Source organism: Nycticebus coucang, chromosome 14 (genome assembly GCF_027406575.1).
Source record: "Nycticebus coucang isolate mNycCou1 chromosome 14, mNycCou1.pri, whole genome shotgun sequence".
In the NCBI taxonomy this organism is placed as follows: Eukaryota; Metazoa; Chordata; class Mammalia; order Primates; family Lorisidae; genus Nycticebus; species Nycticebus coucang.
Genome location: NC_069793.1, coordinates 84675744 through 84699306, shown reverse-complemented (window position 1 = coordinate 84699306; position 23563 = coordinate 84675744). Strand labels below are relative to the sequence as shown.

The following is a 23563-nucleotide window of genomic DNA, read 5'->3' as shown; positions in this document are numbered from 1 at the left end:
TTTGTTCAGCTAGGATTGTGTCTAAGCAGAGCCTCTGCATCTGTTCTTAACCTCAACTGCAGCCTTATCCTTTTACCCATGTGCCGAACACTTCTGGCTTACCTCCGAGGATCCCAGAAGGTAAGAAAAAAAAATCCTACTTACAGATTCCAGCACAAAAATGAAGTGAAACAGTTAGGTATTAGTTCTCCTTAGTTTTCATGGTCTGACTTTTGGCTAGAGTGATTTCTTCACAGAAGATGGTAAGGGCCGTGTCACCTGTCCCGGTGACAGCTGAGCTATTCTGCAACATTAGGTAGGGGCAGAGAATAATAGGTAATCGCCCTAGGTAACTGTGAATCCTTATGGAGATTCTGCAGTCAGGTATTGTTGGTTCCATTTTACACATGAGGGAGCTGCGGCACAGAGAGTTTAAGTGGCATGAGCCTAGTGAATGGCAGAAGTAAGATGAATCCGCTGTCCCATGCCCCAGGTGAGCAGACTGGAGCCCTGTAGCCTGTCAGCAATACACGCAAGATTGCTGGTGTTGGTAACTTACTCTGCTTAACACACATGACCATTTTGCCTGTAATAGGCTTGAAAAAGATGTCTTGATTCAATCCTGATGTCATGTGTGGTTATTTAGTGTTATAAAATGAAGGATGTAGAAAACAGAAAAGCAGTTGTTCTGTTAAAACTCAGGTAACTTTTTTCCCTTTGATTATTTTTGTGTGAATGGGTACGCATTCATGTCAGTTCTTAGCTAAGGTAGTAAGAGTGCTGAATAGATACTGGAATTTTAAAAGGAGTTGTTATCTTGAGGTCATTTTGATGTTCTGTGAATTTCAGGTGTACAGATTTACTCTAATAAAGCTTCTCAACCTTTTTATGCAATTACATTTGGAAATCGTATTTTTAATGTGGTGATTTGTGGAAGTAACTTTTTCTCTCAGTTGCCTACCACTGTAAAATGCTAGGTTTTGATCTCTGTGGCTGGCCGCTGGCTTGCTGTGAAGAAAGAGAAGATAAGTGGCAGAAAGTCCCCCCCACAAATCTCTCGGAATTTAATAATCTTTAAAGAATTGTGCCCAGTGTGAAACATTGATTCAAAGTGCTTGATATTTTATTTTGTTAGATCAGGCAGTCATTTTAAACCAGTGATGAGATTGTGTCATTTAAACATAAATGTATTTTTGGCTACAAAAGGAAATAATATATATTTTAAAATTAAAACATTTCAGAAATATGCAAAATGATCAGAGAAAGTTTCCCCTAATCTTACTCTGCCAGAACAACCACTGAAGACCATTTGGGGTAAATGCCTGTAGACATGTTAGCATATGATGTCATTAATGTTGAACAAAATAGGACTATGGTATAGTTTATGTTTTGTAACTTTTTCACCTAACAATATATCTTGCACATCTGACCATATTAATAATATAACCTTCTCATATTCTTTTTAATGGTTTGGGTATTCCATTAACTAGATATATCATAATTCATCTCACCAATTTTTTATTAATAGGTTTCTGCCATATTTCCAAAATTTTGATGTTATGAATAATCCTACAGTGAAAAACAGTGTACATATATCTTACACGTTGCATCATTTTTACCATATTAAATGATTTTGATTAGGTTCCCAGCAGGAGAACAAGAAGATTGTTGGATAAAAGCAGAACATTCCATATAACCTGTGGTGTTACTATCTGTATTTTCTCAGGTGAGAAAGCCAACAGATGCTAAATATATTGTGAGAAATATGCATTTTGTGAATGATTAAAGGTGTAATTTTATTGTTCTGTATATTATCTGCTGTCACCAACTTGATATTTTCTTATTAAATAGCTTAGTTTTCTTTTCCATGTGTTTAAAGAGGCTTGTCTGGGGGGATTAGAGAAAATGGGCATGTCTTATGATTTTTATTTTTTTTCCGCAGTTTTTGGCCGGGGCCGGGTTTGAACCCGCCACCTCTGGTATATGGGGCTGGTGCCCTACTCCTTTGAGCCATAGGCCCCACCCCAGTCTTATGATGTTTTACACTATAATATCCAAAGTTTGCCTGCCAAGCTGATTATGACGTTTTTCTGAAAGCAAATTATTTCATTTAGAAATATTGGAAGAAACACACTTGAAAATTTCCAAGCTTTGAAAGCAATGCCATGATAGGAGTTTAAATGCATGAGAATCAGAATGCAGAATTTTCATTCATAAGAATATGATTCCACTCAGAATTATGTTGATAAATATTCCTTTGATATTAATGTTGGTTAGAAGAACAAATGTCTAAGTTTGTAAAATTTCGTCTTGCTCTTTTCCCAGTTAAAAAATAAAGGGAGAATCTTATTTTAACTAAGAATCATTGTAAAATACATTTCATTCAGAAAAGTGTATGATACCTTTCAAATTTGGGGAACAGAAGATAATAAACATAGTGATTAAATTTACGAACCCTGGAAGACAGATTGCACAGGCTCTACCAAGCTGCCCTTCTGCTTAACTGTGCTGTGTCACCTTTCTGATCTTCACTTTGTTGTTGTTGTTGTTTTTTAACTATAAAACTGATCGACAGTAGCTCCTCCCTCATGATTTTAAGGCTAAAATGAGTTAATGAATATGAAGTTCTTAGGATAGAATTAGTTACTATAATTTACAATCTCCAGGGTTAATTATCCTATTGGCATAGCACCTGACGTTTTCACCAGGCTATCATTTGATATGATAGAGCTATTTTGATACTGAACATTTTTAACTGAATATTTAGATACGGCCATTTGACTCAGGAATATTTCGATATGTCCATTGCAGAGAAATCGTTAAACTTTCTGGCTTTGTAAAAATTGCCAGTCATTATTGGAATAGACGTCTTCGCTGTTTAACTCTGAACATCTTCCCATCAAGTCTCCATCTGAGGAGGTGAGAGGTAGTGAGAGGCTCAGAGATGGGGGTAGGACTCTAGTGAGGGTAAGGACTGAGGATGTGGTAAGTGTTAGGAATAGGTTAAGGGAAAGGAGGCTGAAAGGTCAGAAATGGAAGATGATCAGGAAACTTTGGCGTACTCATTACTTGATTTGTTTCAATCGTTAATCATGTCCACGTATTCTGGTTCAGTCAGAAAGCAACCAAGAGACTGAGAGTGTCGACTATGGCCATGAATGAGAAGGTTTGCGTTCTGCCACTCACAGTGGTCTGACTTTGACTAGGTTACCTTTTTTTTTTAACTTCGATTTTTTTTTTTTTTAAATCTGTAAAATAAGGATGATCCTATCTACTTTGTTTTGTTGGGAGAATTAAATGAGAAAATTGTATTGCTTTTGTACCTTGTTGTCAAAGATTAGTTGACTGTATTTGTGTGACTCTGTTTCTGCCGTCTCTGTCCTGTGCCACTGCTCTTTTCTTTTCCTAATACCACACTGCCCTGGTTCCTCTAACTTTATAGCAAGTCTTGAACCTTTCATGTGACTTTTCCCCATTTCATTACCTGAACAAGCTTATAAGTCCTTTAAATTACGTAGGATCTTCAGCATTCTAGTCCTCTCTCACTTTCATCAGCCTTTGTGAGAAATGCAGAGCTCTTCTCTGTTTCGTGTTCCAGATTGGAGGAGATCACAGAGTTTTCTAGATTCCAAGCCATGTCTTCTTTTGGATCATTGTGCTCCGTATATTGCTGTGAACTGTAATGGTTTACTAAGCAATTTCAGATCTTTTATCTCATCAAGTCTCTCATTTCTGTCACCATTATTGTACAGAGAAGTAAACTGAGGTATAGCCAAGATCACAGGTTTCCACCAAGTTATCTTTTCTCTTCCTGTGTCAGACCTCTAGTCCACTCTAGCCAGACCTCTAGTCCACTCTAGCCAAACCTCTAGTTCACTTTGTGTCAGGTGAATACTTTTTTTTTTCTTTCTTTGAGACAGAGTGAAACTCTGTCACCCTCCATAGAGTGCCATGGAATCACAGCTCACAACAACCTCCAGCTCTTGGGCTTAGGCTATTCTCTTGCCTCAGCCTCCCAGGAGCTGGGACTACAGGCACCCACCACAGTGCCCAGCTATTTTTTGTTGCAGTTTGGCTGGGGCCGGGTTTGAACCCTCCACCCTCAGTATATGGGGCTGGCGCCCTACTCCCTGAGCCCCAGGTGCTGCCCCAGGTGTATACTTTTTTACCATTACTATTATTTTCTTGGATTTTTACCCCATAAAGCGATACTCAACATTTCTGCTATTGGATCAAAGACATTATTTTTGAAACCTATGGATTGTAAAAAATTGGAGCTGGTTAGAAGCCTTTCAGTGGGGCTGTATGTTGGGAGGTGTTGCAGTGAAGTTCAAGATTGGACAATTAAGTTTTGGAACTCATCCCAGACAACGTGCTATATATCGCTGAATCTTACTATGGTCACCAGCTATCCAAGGGGAGTACTTCAAAGGTGACCATAGTGATATTCAGCGATGAGGTATGTAGCGCTTTTTCTAGGATGAGTTCATGAACTTAATTGTCTGACCTGGGGTAGAAGATATACAGTAGTGTGGGAGCTATGGGAGAAGTCAAAGACATGGAATGCCTAAAATACTAAGGAGCCGCTTAAGTAGATGAACACCCATGTTATCAAACACTCACTTCTGTGAAGGTGAGTATGGGGGAATGGGTGTGTATTTTTTTTCCTAATCCTGACTCAGTAGGTTTATTTCATTCCAGCCTTTGGACATTTGGTAAATTGTCTATATTTAAGTTATTATTTTTTGTATCTTTAAAACTTCCCTTTTCAACTAAACATTTAATTGTTTGCATAGCAGTAAAATTTGATCCTGGCTGTTGTGCCTATGTGACAATCCACTGATTGTGCCTGGTGTGATTCTGTAGGTGTGCATGTGGCTGCCCATCTGGTGAATGCCCTCAACTTCTCTGTGAATTACAGTGAGGATTTTATTGATCTGAATGCAGCAAGATACCGCGATGAGGTGGGTGGTCGCTGTCTTCCCATTTTCCTTTCACTTGTTGTGAGATGACTAATGAGGGTCTGTGATTTTCACAGAAAATTTGTACCTTGCTTCTCCTTTTGAGTGCTTTTAAAATTCAGTTGTCAAGTTGCGTTTCATTCCTTTTCAATAGAAAATATAGGTAATTGCTATTTCATAGTCTCTCCTGCTGAACATGGGAGTTTGTAGAGCCTCTACTTTTTATATTTTGCAGTGTCGCTCAGGCCTGCCTCTGACTCCCAACAGCTTTTGGCTAATTCCTCTCATCCAGCTGAGAGTGTCAGTTGCTATTTGAGGGTAAAAAGTACTTTAATAAATTACACATTGTGCTTGGTGAAAGGGGCAGGAAAGTAATTGATTATTTGTGAATCTTGATAAATCAATTTGTTTGACTTACAAATATTAGTGAATTTTCATGGTTCCTCAATTTTTCTTTATCTTCAAAATAAGCAACCATTAGCTGAATTTTGTAGTAAGCAGTATCTGACTTGGGGTGCTTTGGTCCATGTGAAGACACCCATGAAATAAAATTGTATGAGCAGGATGCTGGGCCGGCCCCTGAGGGACAGTACGTGCACGAGCCTGGGTGGGTCTCTCTGGCTTGGCACTGTCATACTGTCCCCAGGCTGGCTTTGCTTCCTGATGCCAAGACTGCATTACACCCAAACTACTCTGGGCCCCGTTTAATCAGAATGCCCATTCTGCCCACTAAGTTTGATAGTGGCTGAGTAAGATCATTCCCCATCTGCCCCCAGTCTATTCTCTCATCCACAGAATGCCAGAGTTCTCCAGGTTAAAACTACTGTGACCATGTGCTTGACCTCTAACCTAAAACAAAACAAAGGGAAACACTATAATGAACAGACACAAATCTCAAATGGTAAACAACCTTTGATAAATCCCTTGCTTTTACTGGTATTTTTTAAAACACCAATAGGATTTAGGTGGTCTGGGTTGAGGCCTAGACATGGATATGTTTAAAAATTTCACCAGGTTTGTAGCATATACTCAGCATTGAAAACCGCTGGAAAATCTAGCTCCTTAGCCTGCCGGTGACGCTCCTCCCAGGTGGTGACCGTGGACTCGCCCACCGCTTCCCCTCCATCCCTTTCCCTCCCGCCCTCCCTCTATCACTAGGGATGCTCGGTTCCTGCTCTTGCTGTAGTTTCCTTTGCGTCTTTCCCTTCTTTGCTTTCCTTTTTAGACATCATGTGTCTTTAATAACTGTTAGGCTGGTCTCATTTTAATGTAATATACTTTTGTTTAGGTTCCAATATTGTTCATCATTTTGGGATTTTTGGTGATTACATGTGTTTTTTTAAGAGTGATACATGCACCATAGAACACATTTTAAAACGCTACAGTAAATGAACTATGAAATTTCCTCCTCCAAAAGTAATTGCAATTTATTTATGTTTTCTTCTGAGCTATTTTGAATGTTTTTTTATGTTACATAGTCCTCTGCAATGAACTTGTTTTCATCAGTATTCACATTGCTGGCTTGCTGTATAGATCTATCTCATCCTCTTCATGTGAATATGCCATTGTTTGTTTTTAGACTTGTCTTTAATCATAGATATTTGATACAAAGTTATTTGTTATGAATCACCTTCTAGTAAGATTCTTTGTACCCATCTGCACAGGGCACATTTCAAATTTTGATGGACAGTGTCAAATTGCCTTTTAACAAGGCTTCTCCAGTTCACGCACTCCTACCAGCAGTGTATCGGGATACCAGTTTCTACACTTCATCTCTGGTTTGGGTTTTGATTTTTTTCCTAATCAGATTAATGAAAATGGTAACTCACTGTTTTAAGTTATAGTGCCCCTTTGCTGTTACTTCTTTCCTCCCGTTATCCCTTCCATTGCGTCTTCTTTTATTCTTTCTCCCTCTTTTAATAAATACGTTTAAATATTATGTATACTATATATGGCGCGTACATATAATAAACAGATGTACTGTTCTGTGAATTGCCTTTGAGAAAGATGGTGGCGTGCCCTAAACCCTAGTGCTCTTGCTTTATACTCTCATTCCTCCTGCAGTGACACATCCTCTGCTTTTGATCCTTGTGCACCGTCTACCGAAATCTGCCTTGTCCTCTGTTTAAACCATCTTTTACCCTCAGATTCCATCTTCTTTCTTTGGTGATAAAAATTGTTCTATCTTCTGGGTTTCCATAGTTGTTTGTCTTTCTAGTGTTACCACTTTATATAGTGTCTATTATATTTTTACTAGTTGTTTATAGATATTGAGTTTCTCTGGTTTATCCTATATTTAAGTTTCTAATACCAGGGACATAAATCAATTGTCCTAAGCTGAGTGAGGAAGCTATTCCTGCACGGGTGGTCCTTGTTCAAAGCCCCTGAAATTTCATTACATAAATGCCTTCCTATCTAGTATACAGTCTGCCCTGACCTCAGATTCACAGATGGCATAAGAAAAGGAATTTAAAAGCTTGTGCTTTTATTTTAAGCACCATGAAGAGAAAAAAATAAATCCACGTATCTATTGGGGATGGAGCTAAGACTTCCAGAAGGTTGACTACAGTCTCTTATAGCCTAAGAGATGTAGTTTAAAGGAGAAAGTACAATAACAATATTAATGCATCATATTTCCAAGTAGCAGAAACCTATCCTTATTTGAATATCTCTCTACCCTTCACCATGTTTGAAACATAGTAAATTCTCAATTAGAGAATTGAGAAAAAACTGAATAGTTTACAGTATGGAAACTCCCTACATATTATATCAGTTTTGATTCTCACTGTCTTGACAGCTTATAGGTACAGTCTGGCAAGTGTGGTAGAATATTTAGTTGTATTTTTACGTCATAGCTAAAGGGATTGAGTCAAAGAGTAGCCTTAAAACCATTGCTACTAAATTGTAAGTAGATATTAAGATGAAAACTTAGGCTTTTTGAATCCGATGTTTGCCTTTCTAGGATGGGTGGACTTTCTGAGTCGAACTTTTTGATTATTGTATACAGTCCCCTCTACCATTGTGAAGAAATTCTGAAACTTAATTGAGTCTCATGTCTGTTGAGGAGCCTATCTTACATGTCCAGTAAATGGCTCATATACCCTGCATACTCCTTGTAGAATTATATATCATCAGTGTTTTATTTTTCAATTTTTTTTTTCCTTTTTCTCAGGATCCTAGAAAACTTCTCTTCATGACTGGTAAGTGTTGTTATTCTTATTTCTTTATTTAGATTCAGGAGCATCTTTGAAAATAAACATTGTCGAATTGCACAGCAATTAGATACATTTTTTTTTTTTTTAAAGCAGTCTCACTCTTCCTCACCGGGTAGGGTGCCATGGCACCATAGCTCACAGCAACCTCAAACTTTTGAGCTCAAGTTATCCTCAGCTTCCCCAGTAGCTGGAACTACTGCAGGTGCCCACCATGACGTATGGCTAGTGTTATCTATTTTTACTAGAGATGGGAGCTCACTCTTGCTTGGGTTTGAACTCCTGGGGCAATTGACCTGCCTCAGCTTCCAAGAGTGGTAGGATTATAGGCATGAGCCACCATGCCCGCCTAGATACATGCTAAAATCTAACATATGGATAATTTGCATATCAGAGTAAATATTAGGAGATCAGGTATAAGGTTGAGTGAGTCCAGAGGAGAGAGATAAGGCAAACAGTTGAGGTTTGAATGAATGGAGATTGGAAGTAAGAAAACGCATTTCTAGGTAATATGCTCTTTCAATGCAACATGCTTTCTTAGGGCCTGCTTTGTGCCAGCCGCTGTGGCAAGTGCAGTGGGAGACGGTGAGTGTGTAATGGGTTTCTGCTTGTGAAGTGTAGGAAAGAAACACCAAGCACTTTGGGCATGAATGTAGTTCTTATAATTCATTAATTTATAGTAGCACTTTTTGTGACTTTAAAACCTATAAAAAAGAGGTGAAACAGTCATTAAAGTGAGTTTTTTTTTTTTGAAACGTGTCTCCTATTTCATTTGTAATTTATTTTTTCTTGTCTAGCAGATTGTCCATGAAATCTCTGTCTAGGCTATTAATTTGTTAAAGCTCAACTGAACATCTTAAAATTTTCTCTTGGTGTTATATGATCCTTACTAAAATTGTTCTCTTTCTCAACCTTACATTTATAAAAATAAAAGGAGAAAACTCCATGTGGGGGATTTTTCGCACATATTTAAGTTGCACACAATCTTTATGTCCATCCTGTATTTCAGAGACAAGCTTGATTGGATAGTCGAGATGATCTATCATGAACTTTTAGGTGTAATAGCCTGTTAGGGACTGGAATTGCACAAGGGGTTGAGGCACATTACCCTGTCCAATGCATTGTTTTCCTTTGAACCAATTTTATGATGAAAAATAACAATAATTCTGGTGCTTTACCCTTCATGTCACGACTATATATTTAAATTTATAAAATGTATTTGTTTTTGCCTGTAGATTTATGATATTTGCTACTTGTAAAATATTTCACAGTTTTCTGTTTAGTAACACAATTTAGTTTTGTTCGAAACTTTAATCACTGCAAACATGTTTTTTATTTAAGCCTCAAGAATTGGGACAAGAAAAAGGAAAGGGACAAAAAAGCAGAAAAACAAAACCTTCTGTATGAATCAATGCATTTTTTGCTTCATATGAATTCATTTAAAAGGAATAAACAAGAACTTTGTTGTAATATTTTCTACAGTACATCGTTTAATCAAAGCCTTGGAAGATTTAAAATGGTTCTAAAAGTTTAGTTTACAAAGACACAAAAAGATTTGTTATTGACTAAGATGTTACATTAAGGCACTTAGCTTAGTTAATGCTTCTATATAAGCAGATGATCTCTCTTATGAAATTCCACTATCTCATGTTCTTTCCCAGAGGTCCCCATGTGTGGTTTTGGACTGAGTAGGAAAGATCTAATACTTAACTTGAATTTCTTGGCTTCATCTCTGAGCCCCTGGGAAATTTGGCCCTGTGTTTTACTAACCTCTCCATGCACCTTGGGAGTTATTGTTCTACCCTACTGAAAATCTTGTCATACTCTTGAGCATACATTTTTGCTACTATACCCATTTTGCCTAAAATAAGCTACTTTCTTTTGTTCAGGTTAATGCCTGCTCCTCCTTGAAATTACAGCTGACATGTCCCATCATATACAAACTCCTCCCTAGTTCCTCTAGGCAGACATGGTTCTTCTTGATCTGGATTCCCAAAGCTACATGGTCCAGTTGGCCTTCCATGTCTGTGGGTTCCAGATCCACTGATTCAACCAACCATAGATGAAAAATATGTTTTAAAAAGCAATAAAAATAACAGTACAACAATAAAAATACAAATAGAAACAATGCCACATACCAATTATTTATGTAGCATTTAGATTATGTTAGGTATTGCAAGTAATCTAGAGATGATTTATAGTATATGGGAGGGTGTGTACAGCTTATACACAAATATATTAGTATGCCATCTTTGGAATTTAGTATTCAGAAGGAGTCCTGGAACTAATCTCCCAGGAACACCAAGGGATGACAATAAAATAGTGTTATGGAATAGGTTATTTCCTTGTATACATTGTCCTTTCCACTTGTAGGTGAAATTCTCTGGGGTGGGGGAGGGCTGCCTCTAGGGCAAAAATATTTTGCAGGGTTTCTGTCCATAGAAACAATTTACGTCACCCTAATCAGCAAATGAACATAATTTTGTTGTTACAGTCTCATGTAATTTCAGTAAAGAAATACCGTGCAGGAGTAATCCCTGTCTCAGGTGGTCAGCCTGGGACTGGGGCTCACACATAGAACTCTCTACATGTAAGTCTGGAGCTCTTGGGGCATCTGTTTGACCCCACTGAATAGTAGCTGGTGAGACAGCAAAGTAGAATCTAAGGTGGGCAATGGAATGAGAAATGTTATTTTCTACAAATGGATTTAATCCAATTTTGTATTACTAATAATAACTAAAACTAGTAGTCCATAGCCATCTTGAAATGTTCCCAAGAACAACACTAAGGAAAGCATAAAGAATGTTACTGTTAGTTAAGATATTTCTTGGAGTTTAGTTTGTTTAATGTCAACATAGAGTCTTCTATCTCTGTGTGTTTAAATTGTTTGTAGTGGCAGCATCCATAGCTCAGTGGGTAGGGCGCCGGCCACATACACTGAGGCTGGAGGGTTCAAACCTGGCCCAGGCCAGCTAAAATAACAATGACAACTGCAACAACAACAAAAATATAGCTGGGCATTGTGGTGGGTGCCTGTAGTCCCAGCTACTTTGGTGGCTGAGGCAAAAGAATCTCTCAAGTCCAAGAGTTTGAGGTTGCTGTGAGCTGTGATGCTACGGCACTCTACCCAGGGCAACAGCTTGAGACTCTGTCTCAAAAAATGAATAAATAAAATAAATAAAAATAAAAAAAACAATAATTTTTTTGCAGTGCAAGCTAATACTGAAAAATTAAGATAGTCCTATAGAAAATAATGCCTTTGGTGGTATAAATGAGATAAAATATGGTAGCTAGAGTTGCTACATAAGAAATATCAAAAACATTCCAGTTAAGAAATTATAAAACAAGTTTTATCCAAACATTCATTAGAAAGTGCCTACTGTATATCTCCAAATTTGGTAGTACCTTATATGGTAACAATAAGGTGTACAATATCTATTTTGAATTAGAAAAACACTTCATAAGCAAGTAGAATTATGTTTACAATTACATTAGAAAAACAGATAAGGAATAAATAAGGGTCTATTTCTGATCACATCTGGGTATGGGTGAAAATGGTCTCTCGTGTTCATCTGTAAATGGTAGTGTAGTACATTTATTCATTTTAAAGGCTACTAATTAGTGAACCTAATGTTTGTAAAAGAAAGCAGTAAGAACAAATATGTAAGCATGTATTTTTCCAAGGAAACAGGCATAGGTTCAGTTTCTTTGAAAGGATCAAAGAGCTCACAGGAAAATCAGCGTACTTCACTTGCCCAAAGAACTGTGCCCAGAGATTGGACTGGCCCAGTGATTTTCAAATGTTTTTGCTGACTGTGTAGTCATAGAGGCTGCTGCATTGAGACTGAGCTGAGCCATCCCTTGAGGCTAGGTAAGGATGCCCTTTGATGTATCCTGAGAGTACGCAATACCTGTCTTACAGCATCACGCCTGTGTTGCAACTGCCTGCTAAACATGTCTAGCTCCTCCTGCTGCACTGGGCTATTTTTTTTTTTTTTAATCAGAATTTACTTTATTTCTAGCACTTTATAGCATACTGTCTATGCTTACAAATGTTCACCGAATGGCTGAAAACCATTTGTTTGATTCTTATATTTGTGCCTAGACTTCTTCTACAATATCTCAGATAATAGATTTGCCAGACTCTGCTCGTTTGCTTCCAGTGATGTGAGTTTGTGGCTTATTAAGGTAGTGCCCCCCCCGTCTTGACTCCAATTACACTATGTAATTGTCATTTATTGTTCTTCACTGATATGAAATCTAAATCTATTACTTAATAAATTATAAACTTTGGTCTTTTATAGTTTAGGAAGATGGGAATGAAAGAAACACTGTTTTAGATAAAAGAGATGATAACTTCTTAAGTCTGAAGGAACATTAAAAATCACTGAATTCATTCCCCTTCGTTTACAGATGAGACTCAGGGAGATGGGAGTTTTGCCAAAGGAACAGTAACAGTACCATTCTCTCAGATGACATGTGCCACTGGTTGGGTTGTCTGGGGCTTCTGCTTTATCTTCAAATGACTGAAGTCAACTCTTTTACTTCCTCTAACTTTTTCCCAATATATTTTCCATGTTCTGTTCTAAAACAAGTTCTCTGGTCAAATTTATTCAAGGAGATATGTAAGTTTAGACAGATACTTGACTTTAGTACTTCTCAGAGACTTTAGCACATAAATGTGCCCTGTGACTTTTCAAGGCAGGGTTATAGCATTTTAGAGTAAGAGACAGTCATATCTGAGGTAATTAATTTTCAAATTATACATTTTGGAAACTATAGCTCTATTCTAAACCTACCCAGTTTTTTCAGGTGTTCTTCCAGTGAAGTAATTTGAAGACATTCCATCACTACGCTGGGCATGTTCAGGAGACCTTGTGTGTAGACATGGCAGAACGTTTATAAGGGTCAATAAAAAATTTACCTCCACCCACAAATTTCACACTATGTAGCCTTCTGGGACTCTATCATTTAATTATTCATTTGGTCAAATAAAGGTCTTTTATTAATAAAAAATTCTAAATTATTTGAAACCAGAGAGACTGACTTCCTCTTTAATTTCCTTAAAATTCTTAAAATTTAATGACTTAAAGTACTCTAAATTATACATATAGAAAGTATATAATTTGATTTGTTTTGACATATATATTATTATATATATTAAATTATATATATATAAATAAAGTTGAACCTCCACCACAACCAAGTTAACAAAATTTTTATTACCAGAAAAGATTTTTTGGGCCTCTTTCTAATGCATTTTGCCTTCTTTTCTGTATCCTAACTGATATGCTTTCTACAACTAAAGAATAGTGGGAATGGGGTGGTGCCTGTGGCTCAGTGAGTAGGGCACCGGCCCCATATACTGACGGTGGCGGGTTCAAACCCGGCTCCGGCCAAACTGCAACAACAACAACAAAATAGCCGAATGGGTAAACATTCGGGCATTGTGGCGGGCACCTGTAGTCCCAACTACTTGGGAGGCTGAGGCAAGAGAATCGCCTAAGCCCAAAAGCCCAAGAGCTGGAGGTTGCTGTGAGCTGTGACACTGCAGCACTCTAGGCGATAAAGTGAGACTCTATCTCTAAAAAAAGAAGAAAGAAAAAAAAGTGGGAATTTTCCAGAATGTTATATAAAAGGAATCATAGAGTTTGTAATTTTAAGGGTGAGGTAATGTGGCTTCTTTTATTCAGACTAATAATTTTGTGATTCATCAACATTGTTGCTTCAACAGTTTTTTATTGCTGACTAATTTTCCAGATATAGATAGTACCAAAATTGTTTACCCATTCGTCTGTTGATGGAGATCTGAGTTGTTTATAGGTGTTGACTATTAAAAATAAAGCATCTATGAACATTCTCATACAAGTCTTGTTTGTGTTGCTTTGGTGTAAGTAATTAGAAATGTGATGGCTGAGTCATTTTGAAGGCATGCTATGCTTTTATATTTTTCAGACTTTTAGTCCTTTAGGCTGAATTTGATTAGTTATCTTGTTATCCTCTTACCCTTAGGAAGTAAAGCACTTACTTGAAGGAAGTGGAAAGGCATTAAGAAAAGAAGTATCGTAGGAAGGAAGTGAAGAAATGATTCGGGTTAGGTACATTAGGGAAGGGCACAGTTTGTTATGCTTATAAATTTGTGTACTGGGAAAAGTGAGGAGAAGAAAGCACCCAAGTGTTAAGAAGCCAAAGACTAACTCCTTTATTTTTCATGTGGCCCTTCCAAGTGAAACTTTTTCTGCTATACTGAGATTTCTAAGGTTATTGTTTCCAATATCCCTTCTGATTCCCCATGTATTCCTCTTAACATCATCCCCAGCTTGCCTATTTCCAGTAGTTGCTCAGAGTCCAAAATAATCCTTGTGTTCCATAGGTCATTCCTTGACAAGAAGAGAAATGAGAGAATGTCATCCTTTCCAGAAGGAATTGTTCTAATAGCCTTTCCTTGTAGTCTGATTTAACAGAGTCTCTTAGCTGGAGCATTTAGGACCTCTGTTGCAGGAATAAATAGTTGTACAAATAAACACATGTAACTTATAGATGGGATATTTAATTTGGTGGTAAAAGATAAAAAGATAGGAAGCTGTTGAGATTTTAGCTGTTTTAAGTGTGGCATATCAGCTGTTCATTTTAAACATGCTATGTTTGCTAATGTTGGATTATTTAATCCAACATTATCTATCATTTCATTATTAATTTTGACATATTTGTACATTTTCTTTTCTTAAAATAAGGTTTATGCTATGTCAGAAGTACTAAATTTGGCACATATTTTCCATATTAGGAAGAAACACGTTTGCATTTTTAAAACATCGGCACTGTAATTTATTTTTCTTTTTTGAGACAGGGTCTTGTTTAGTCACCCAGGCTAAAATGTAGTGGCATCATCACAGCTCACTGTAGCCTCAAATCCTGGGTGCTGGGGTCAGGTGATCCTCCCGCATCAACCTCCTGAGTAGTTGGGACTACTGGCAGGTACCAATGCCTGGCTAACTTTTTAAATTCTGAAGTTGTAAAACTGCAGGTCTCTCTGTGTTGCCTAGGCTGGTCTGGAACTCCTGGTTTCAAATTTCTGGCCTCCAGCGATTTTTCTTTCTCACCCTCCCACAGGGCTGGTACCCTCTTTCCCCAAAAATAAGACAACAGTGTCTTATTTTAAGGTGTGTTCCCAAAGATGCGCTAGGTCTTATTTTCAGGGGACGTCTTATCTTCCCTGGAAGTAGGTCTTATTTTCGGAGGATGTCTTATTTTCGGGGAAACAGGGTATTATAGGCATGAAGCACCAGGCCTGGCCATTTTTTGGTTCAAATCTGAGATTTTTGTTCTAGATTTTGTGGTTTTTAAGAAACTTTAAGTTTTGTTTATCTTTTCCTTCACAATAATCCAGGCAGTGAAGCCCAAAAGCAGTTTATTTGAAATTGAGACCGAAGGAGCTACTAGTTCATAAAAGGAGCAGCAGAGAGTACAGGAGAGTTAGCATTAAGGTGGGGAAACTAGGACAAGCAACCTGGGGGGTGAGCGTTGACCTTGCGCCTTGCCATTCATTACTCACATTTGGTGTAGTATGTACTGCAGAAGCAAGTTCATATTCAGCATCCCCAGTGGAATTTTGGGATTATAAAAGTGGACTCTTCTATTCAAAAGAGAAAAAATGCTGCTTTGTCTTCAGTACTTTGGAACGGTTGAATTTAGAAAGATTTGAAGTAGAACATACATACACATATGTGATTTGAAGTTGGCTTCCAGAGAACAGCACAGTACTTTGCATTTTAAAGTAATTATTATTTGCACTTTTTTCTTAGTAAGATTTAAGTTAAAACTTACTTCTGTGCATTTTATAGTTCCTGGCTTGACAGGGGTCTGCATGGTAGTGGTGCTGTTCCTTATGATTACAGCCTCTACATACGCAATCAGGTAAGTGGCAAAGTCATTATTCTGATGTCCAACTGTCTGCTTATTTAGACTTCAGATTGTCTGCATTTTCTTATATAGAAAAGTGTTGTGCAGTGTCCTGGTTAATGGATTTTCCTGGGTAACTAAGAGTAAAGTAGAGATGTTTCTATTTATCATTTCTTATTTGTGAAAAGCCTGTCTGTATTAGTCAAATATTCTGGGTTAGTAGGGAATTGTCTATGGAGAGTTAATTTCATGACCAAGGAAATTTGAATTGCTCAGGATTGTCCTTTTGAAAGATAGGACTGGAATTAAAATCAATGAGTATACATAAAGATTTGAAGATTTCAAGGAATATATGACTTAAAATTATTTTATAGACAATTTTTTGATATGAGCTTATTTTGCTCTAAGTTAATATAATGTTTTAAAGCAAAGCTTTGAAAAGATGTTTGACAGCTGCTAAAATAACTGGCAATATCTGTATTCTTACTGATTCTTCCAGTTAATGAATTTTGCATAATTTCAGATTGATATCAGTATCACTTTCACATATTCTTTCTGATGGACAAAATTCTATTTTTCAGAATTATTACAATGTTTTATGTTTCTGAACAAATTTTTTAAAGACAAACAATTCACAGCTATTCTTCTAGTTGAGATGTGAAATTTAATGGAAACATACAAACATATATATTTATATATGCTTAGAAAATAATTTTCCAATAATATACTCAGACGAATCTATCCTTATACTTCTAAATACATTATACACACACACACATACATTTACTTCAAAAGCTCACAAATAAACTCACCCCTAAGAGATTAACATCATAATCCTCTCGCTCTTTTTATTCATTCTCCAGCTCCTACCCCACCCAAAGCACTCTTGCTTTTCCTTGTCTTTCTTTCTCATCGATACTAGTACATATATGTTTAACCAAAACACAATCATATCATAATATTATTTTAAATCTGCTTTTTATGTAAATTTATGTTACAATTTTTTCACATTAATAGGTATTTCTTTATGATCCTCTTTACTGATGACACAACATATCACTGTCTCGGTAGATGTGCAATATTTTCCCCTTCCCATATCGTGGGATTTTTTTTTTTTTTTTGAGACAGAGTCTTAAGCCGTTGCCCTAGGTAGAGTGCTGTGGTGTCATAGCTTACAGCAACTTCAAACTCTTGGGCTTATGCAATTCTCTTGCCTCAGCCTCCCGAGTAGCTGGGTCTACAGGCACCTGCCACAGCGCCCGGCTATTTTTTTTGTTGCAGTTTGTTTGGGGCCAGGTTTGAACCCGCCATCCTCCGTATATGGGGCTGGCGCCCTACTCACTGAGCCACAGGCGCCGCCCATATTTGGGGATATTTTGACTTGATTACATTTTTTCAGTTTTTCAGTTCTGAAACAAACACCTCCATCCCTAAGTCTTTGCATGTTTTTCAACAGTCTCCTAAGGAAAAATCCCTAGATATAGAATAGTTGGGCTGAATGGTAAGCACACTTTTAAAACTTTTCATAATAATTAAAAATTATCTTACAGAAGGGAAAATCACTAACAGTACACAAGAGTGCCAATTTTGTGGGGATAAATTTTCTTTTGCTTATGTGAAAGAATCATTTAAAAAACTTACATTTTAATTTTAAGAGTCATTGAGAGAAAATTATGACATCTGATGTATTTACTTACAAAATTGAAACTATGTGGATGTTCTATATCTGGAAAAAAATCCTGAGAGAGTTTTGTCTAATGAGCTATTCCCAACTGAGCTATTACATGAGCTCTTATAAAAAATTAATTGAATATCTCTCAATCTCCAGGTTTTTTTATTTGTTTAAAGGATATTATAACCACTAATTTGCTTTTCTCCAAGTATTATGGTATGAATAATGAAATTCTTAAATGGATTATAGAGATAGATACCTTTTCTCTTCTAACCTTTTTCTTTACCAGTAATAAACCATTAGAAAAATTATGAGTAAATAAGTTTCTAATGTTTGATACTGGAATATAATCTACTAATTTATACATCGTTCAATAGTCATCTATCTCTTCAAGTAATAAATACATCTCAGTTGATAAGTATGCAAACGTTTTTCTTACTTCAATTTTAAAATGATATTTGTTAAATATGAACTCTAATTCTATATTAACATAACCATAGTAAACAAAGTAGGAATTAAATGATTTCTTTATAGAATTTAAAAATATAAAAGCCAGAATTAAAGTCATACTTAACAGTAAAACACTAGATACATTCATAGGAAAATCAGGAAAAACCCCAGGTGATATTTTTAATTCTACCGTTGTTTATGCTTGGTGACAAAAGCAACATTTGGAATTATTAGAAAAAAATTCAACAATAAATTTTCATTTTATCTAGAAAAGAAGATATATATATTAAGAAAAGAAGATATAACTGTCTACCCAGGAGATCTAAGAGTATTTTGAAAAAAATTTAGTATGACTACCAAATAATAGATGAAAAAGGTAATTAGATGTAAAATGAATAAAAATAAAAATATATTACTCACAATTAAAATTAAAAATAGCTCTTCTCCGTGTTAGGTATAATCAGATTGAAAATTGAATAAAATAAAAATATATTACTCACAATTGGAACAAAAACACAAAAATATCTATGAATAAACTTAGGAAATGAGTATTATATAGAGAACAAGCCACGTAAGTTCACTGAGAAAAATTTCTAGAGATTTGAACAAAGGCTGTATACTATAAAGATTATAAAGATGTAGTTTTTTTCTCAGTTATATTTGAGTGGTGTTGCAATTCCAGTAGAAATCCCTGACAGATTCTTTTCTTTTCTTTCTTCTTCTTCTTTTTTTTTTAAATTTAGTAGAGTGTTTCTAAAGTTCATCAGAGGGAAGATCGAAGTATACTGTATCTTACAAAAGAGAAGTAGAAAGAGATGTGCCTCACCACACACTAAAATGATTAGGTTTAAAAGGACTTGCTTACAGAAATAACCAATACATTGAACCAGGGAGCTGAGTCAACAGCCAGGAAAGGGACCTTGCTATATGTAAGAATCTGCTAAGTAATGTCTGACTTTACAAGCTTTTGAGGAAAGTAAAGTTTAAGGTAATGAAGGCTTAGGTAAATTACATAGAGTTAACTGTAAAAAAAGTACCATAAAAAATTTAGCAGAAATTTTAAGTGGATATTTATCAGACCTCAAATGGATAAAGAATCATATAGAAATCTTTTACTGTCTGAAAATATGAAAACTAAAATTTCTGCATGTCAATATACAATATAAAGATTTAACAGTAAACATGATATCGGATACATTATTACAATCACAAGAAGCCAATACATTCTTAAAATGTAAATAGTTTACACAAATCAATTTAGAAAAACACTCTACAAAAATAGGTGATCATCATACACAGAGAATTCATAAAAGAAGTTAAAGTAAATAATACACATACTAAATAATACCCTATCCCACTTACAATAAATAATGAAAACCTAAATTAGGATGTGGGTTTGGGGAAGCAGGCAATCCTGTCCTACTTGGGATAATGGTTGGGTTTATAATTAATTAATGAACATATTTTGAGAGAGCAATAAGCAGTGTGTATCAAAAGCATTGAAAATGTCTACCGTTTGATCTAGCAATTCTAGTAATTTTTATTTAAAAAGAAACAGATGTGTGTAAAATTATATATGTTGCAAGGATGGTAATGATGAGTACATACATTATTTTTATCAAATACTATGAATGGAGCAAATGTAAAATAATTGGCCACTGCTTCTGTAAGGGGTTCTAGAAAGCTCAATGTGGGCTATCTCTGAATCACCTAGGAAGCTTCTATAAATACCTGCCTGCCCTCCATCTCCAATATTCTAATATATATATCCACTCTAGATATATGAAATAAAATAACTGCCAATCTTTTTACTTTTCTGGAACATTCTATACAGTGTGCTTATCATTTCCCCCCCTTTTCAGAATCTTTGTTTTCCCTTAGAACATCAAGGAGGAGGAATTATCATTCTTACACTTCTCTGTCCAAGAAAAACATATACAACTTCGATGATCACTGATTTTCATTTCTTTCCTGTTGAGTTTCCCTTGAATTACTCTTAAAAAAATATTTGGAGAACATCAGTTGTTTTAGAAATTACTTGAAAATTGATAATATTGATGAAAAGAATAGCAGAAGTATATATTAATAGATGACTGCCCATTCTTAGCATTATAATAACTTTAAGCACCTTATTTTATTTTCTTAAGTCTTTATTTAAAATACAAAGAACCTTCAACATGATACCGTGTTACTTACAATTTTGTCAGTTCTTACTGTGTGTATGTTAACTTAGATGAAGTCATATTTTAACTTTCTTAAATTATGACATGTTTGAAACAATGCCTGATCTATTTAGTGAGATGGAAGTGTAAAGAAGCACTGAGATTGATTGGCTTGTTTTTTCAGAGTTTCTAACTATGATATCTTCTGGTACACTCATAACCTCTTCTTTGTCTTCTACATGCTGCTGATGTTGCACGTTTCAGGGTAAGTTGTTTTATGTCTTGGCATATGAATACTTATTTGAAACAGTTTTTTTATTACTTCTTTTTTTAAATACTAGATTTAGAGAGTACTGTTTGAATTCCATTGCCAGTATATGTTATGTGGTGGCAAAGGCTGAGCGTTTAGTGTGCTTATCACCTGAATAGTGTACATTATACCCCATAGGTAACTTTTTATCCCTTAAGGGTAAAATGAAAAAATATTTTTAAAAATTATTAGTGGCTAAAAATAGGGCAATGAAAGACAAATTTATAGGAATTTTCAGCAGAAGTGGTATTTGATGACTTGAAATTGAAGGTAGTGTCAAGACTGGAATAAATAATTCTATTTTTATTATAGTATATATATATATTTTTAATTTATTTACTTTTATTGTTAAATCATAGCTGTGTGTATTAGTGCAATCAAGGGGTACAATGTGCGGGATTCATATACAATCTGAAATATTCTCATCAAACTGTGCAACGTAGCCTTCATGGCATTTTCTTAATTACTGTATGTAGGCATTTGTATTCTGCATTTAGTAAGTTTCGCCTGTACCCATTCTAAGATGCATCATAGGTGTGGCCCCACCCATTACCCTTCCTCCACCATAACCTCCCCCCTCGCTTCCCCTTCCTTGGCCCTTTCCCCATAGTCTTGTGCTATAGTTGGGTTATAGTCTTCATGTGAAAGCTATAATTTAGCTTCATAGTAGAGCTGAGTACACTGGATACTTTTTCTTCCATTCCTGAGATACTTTGCTAAGAAGACTATGTTCCACCTGTATCCATGTAAACATGAAAGCGGTAAAGTCTCCCCCTTTCTTTAAGGCTGCATAATATTCCATGGTATACATGTACCACAATTTGCTAGTCCATTCGTGGGTTGATGGGCACTTGGGCTTCTTCCATGACTTAGCGATTATGAATTGGGCTGCAACAAACATTCTGGTACAGATGTCTTTGTTATATTGTTATCTTCTTTGGCACTACTGTGAAAGGAATAGAGTCCCAAACCAGTATAAAAGTATATTAATACTGAAAGCTGGAATTACTTCTCTCTCAGTACTGTAATTTTTAAAGCTCCCTGTAGATAATATCCTAATACCTTCTAAAGGAAAAGTAGTAAGAAATGAAGAACTTCAAGGCAATATTTTAGTATTTTGTATTTCTGGAAAACTGTCTTGCCTGTGCTGAATTTGTGACAATGGAGTTACCATATTTTAGTTTAATAGGTCTAAAGGACCTATAGTTGCAAGGGAAGACAAGAAATTTAAAATGACCAAAGGTAAAGGATCTGTCAGATCCACCAAAAGAAAAATTACGAAGGGAAAAAAGAAAGCATCCTATACTGTTATAAAGATTATACCCAAATATTCTGAAAAGCGTGCATGCCTAAATAGTATAATCTAAAGCATGGTGCTCACACCAATTTATGAAGATTACTGAAGGAAATAATGTATTTTTGTGTGTGCGTATGTCCGCATGACCACCAGCAGTAGACTGGTGGTTTGGGCTTGACATTAACACTTACAGGACACAATTGGGATAGGCTGTTATCCTGTCTCAGGTGCAAGTGGTTTAGCTGGATACTAGAGCAATTCAGTTTAATATGAGCAGACATGGACTGGCTTACCTTGGGTGACAATTATGCTCTATAGGGGAAGTAATAACTTGGTCCCCTCCAGGGATGCCCTGGGTTGCAGTTTTACACTGCACACAGGAAGCTGAGGTCTGCGAGTCCCCAAAAAGATTTTTTAATTCCATCACAGCCCTCCTGGTACTAATGTTTTTTACTAGTAATAAACAGTGATGCCGTGTAATACAACTGGCATTCCACATTTATCTTAACCTGAAATCATTCCAGGGAAACTGTTTGAAGAAGGGTCGAAGCTTTTGCTTATTTCTTTCTTCAGAATGTTTTCAAATATAATATAATTTATCAGTACCGAAGGCCATTATTGTCAACTAGATATTTATTTCAGGGTACGCATCCAAAATGTTGAGTTTCTCCTCCCCGATTTTGGAGACTAGTGTTAAAAGGGTTTTATCCTGTAAGTCTTGGCTAGCTTTGTTCAGTACCATGGTTCTAGAACATATAGTTGTAGAGTATCAGAAACATGGTCACACATTATATACCAAAGACTTCCAGCTAGATGTTCCTACCTCACAGAGAAGAGGGTTTGGTCAGTGGATATGGGTTCTTCTGCTCATTTCCATTTGCCAAGATAGCACGTTCTGTGGAGCCTAAATGAACCACAAAGAAAGCCTTGGTGGAGAAAATCCGTTTTACATTCTGTTCTTTCAAAGGCTTGGTTGCCTGTTGAAAGCTATGATTGTAAAGTATGCTGTAGATAAGTAGATAGTACTAATGATACTAATAGTAATTTAAAACAATTAAGTCGTGTTTGCTATTTGTTCCAAGTATTCATGCCATTAAATGCTCAGAATTTTATGAGGTTTAGAGGTTAAGTAACTTGTCAAACTCTACTGAACTGAGGGATCCTGGATTCAAACCTAGGCATTCTGATTCAAAAGAGCCTTAATTTATTTTACTACTAGGCTGTGTTTTTGTTTGTTTTGTTTTTAAGAGCTCTGCACTCTAAGCATTTGGTCTTAATTTTCTTTCTGTTTGGATGAGGACATGGTCTTGCTCTGTCCCCCAGGCTAGAGTTCAGTGGCATCATCATAGCTTGCTGCAACCTTTAATTTCTGGGCTCAAGCCATCCTCCTGTCTCAGCCTCACAAGTAGGTGGGACTTACAGGTGCATGCCACAATGGCTGGCTAATTTTCTATTTTTAGTAGATACAGGATTTTAGTCTCACTCATGCTCAAACTGGTCTCAAACTCCTGAGCTCCAGTGATGGGGCCTCTCACCTAAGCCTCCTAGAGTGCTAGGATTATGAAACAGCATGCCTGGCCAAGATTTTTTTTAAAGGTCATTTTCTTGACTTTTGTGGGAT

The 23563-nt window shown here is 36.2% G+C and overlaps 1 protein-coding gene across 4 annotated transcripts in view; it reads left to right on the top strand.

The window, feature by feature from the left end:
- Nucleotides 1-23563, top strand: part of NOX4 (NADPH oxidase 4) — a 178746-nt gene that overhangs the window by 40976 nt on the left and 114207 nt on the right. For 3 of the 4 annotated variants that reach the window (XM_053562167.1, XM_053562166.1, XM_053562168.1), the window contains 6 exons: nucleotides 10-120; nucleotides 1621-1705; nucleotides 4846-4943; nucleotides 8113-8140; nucleotides 15994-16066; nucleotides 20520-20600. In XM_053562167.1, the coding sequence (XP_053418142.1) occupies nucleotides 10-120; nucleotides 1621-1705; nucleotides 4846-4943; nucleotides 8113-8140; nucleotides 15994-16066; nucleotides 20520-20600 (476 nt within the window). The remainder of the gene's footprint in view (nucleotides 1-9; nucleotides 121-1620; nucleotides 1706-4845; nucleotides 4944-8112; nucleotides 8141-15993; nucleotides 16067-20519; nucleotides 20601-23563) is intronic. The other variant, XM_053562169.1, reaches the window with a different exon arrangement.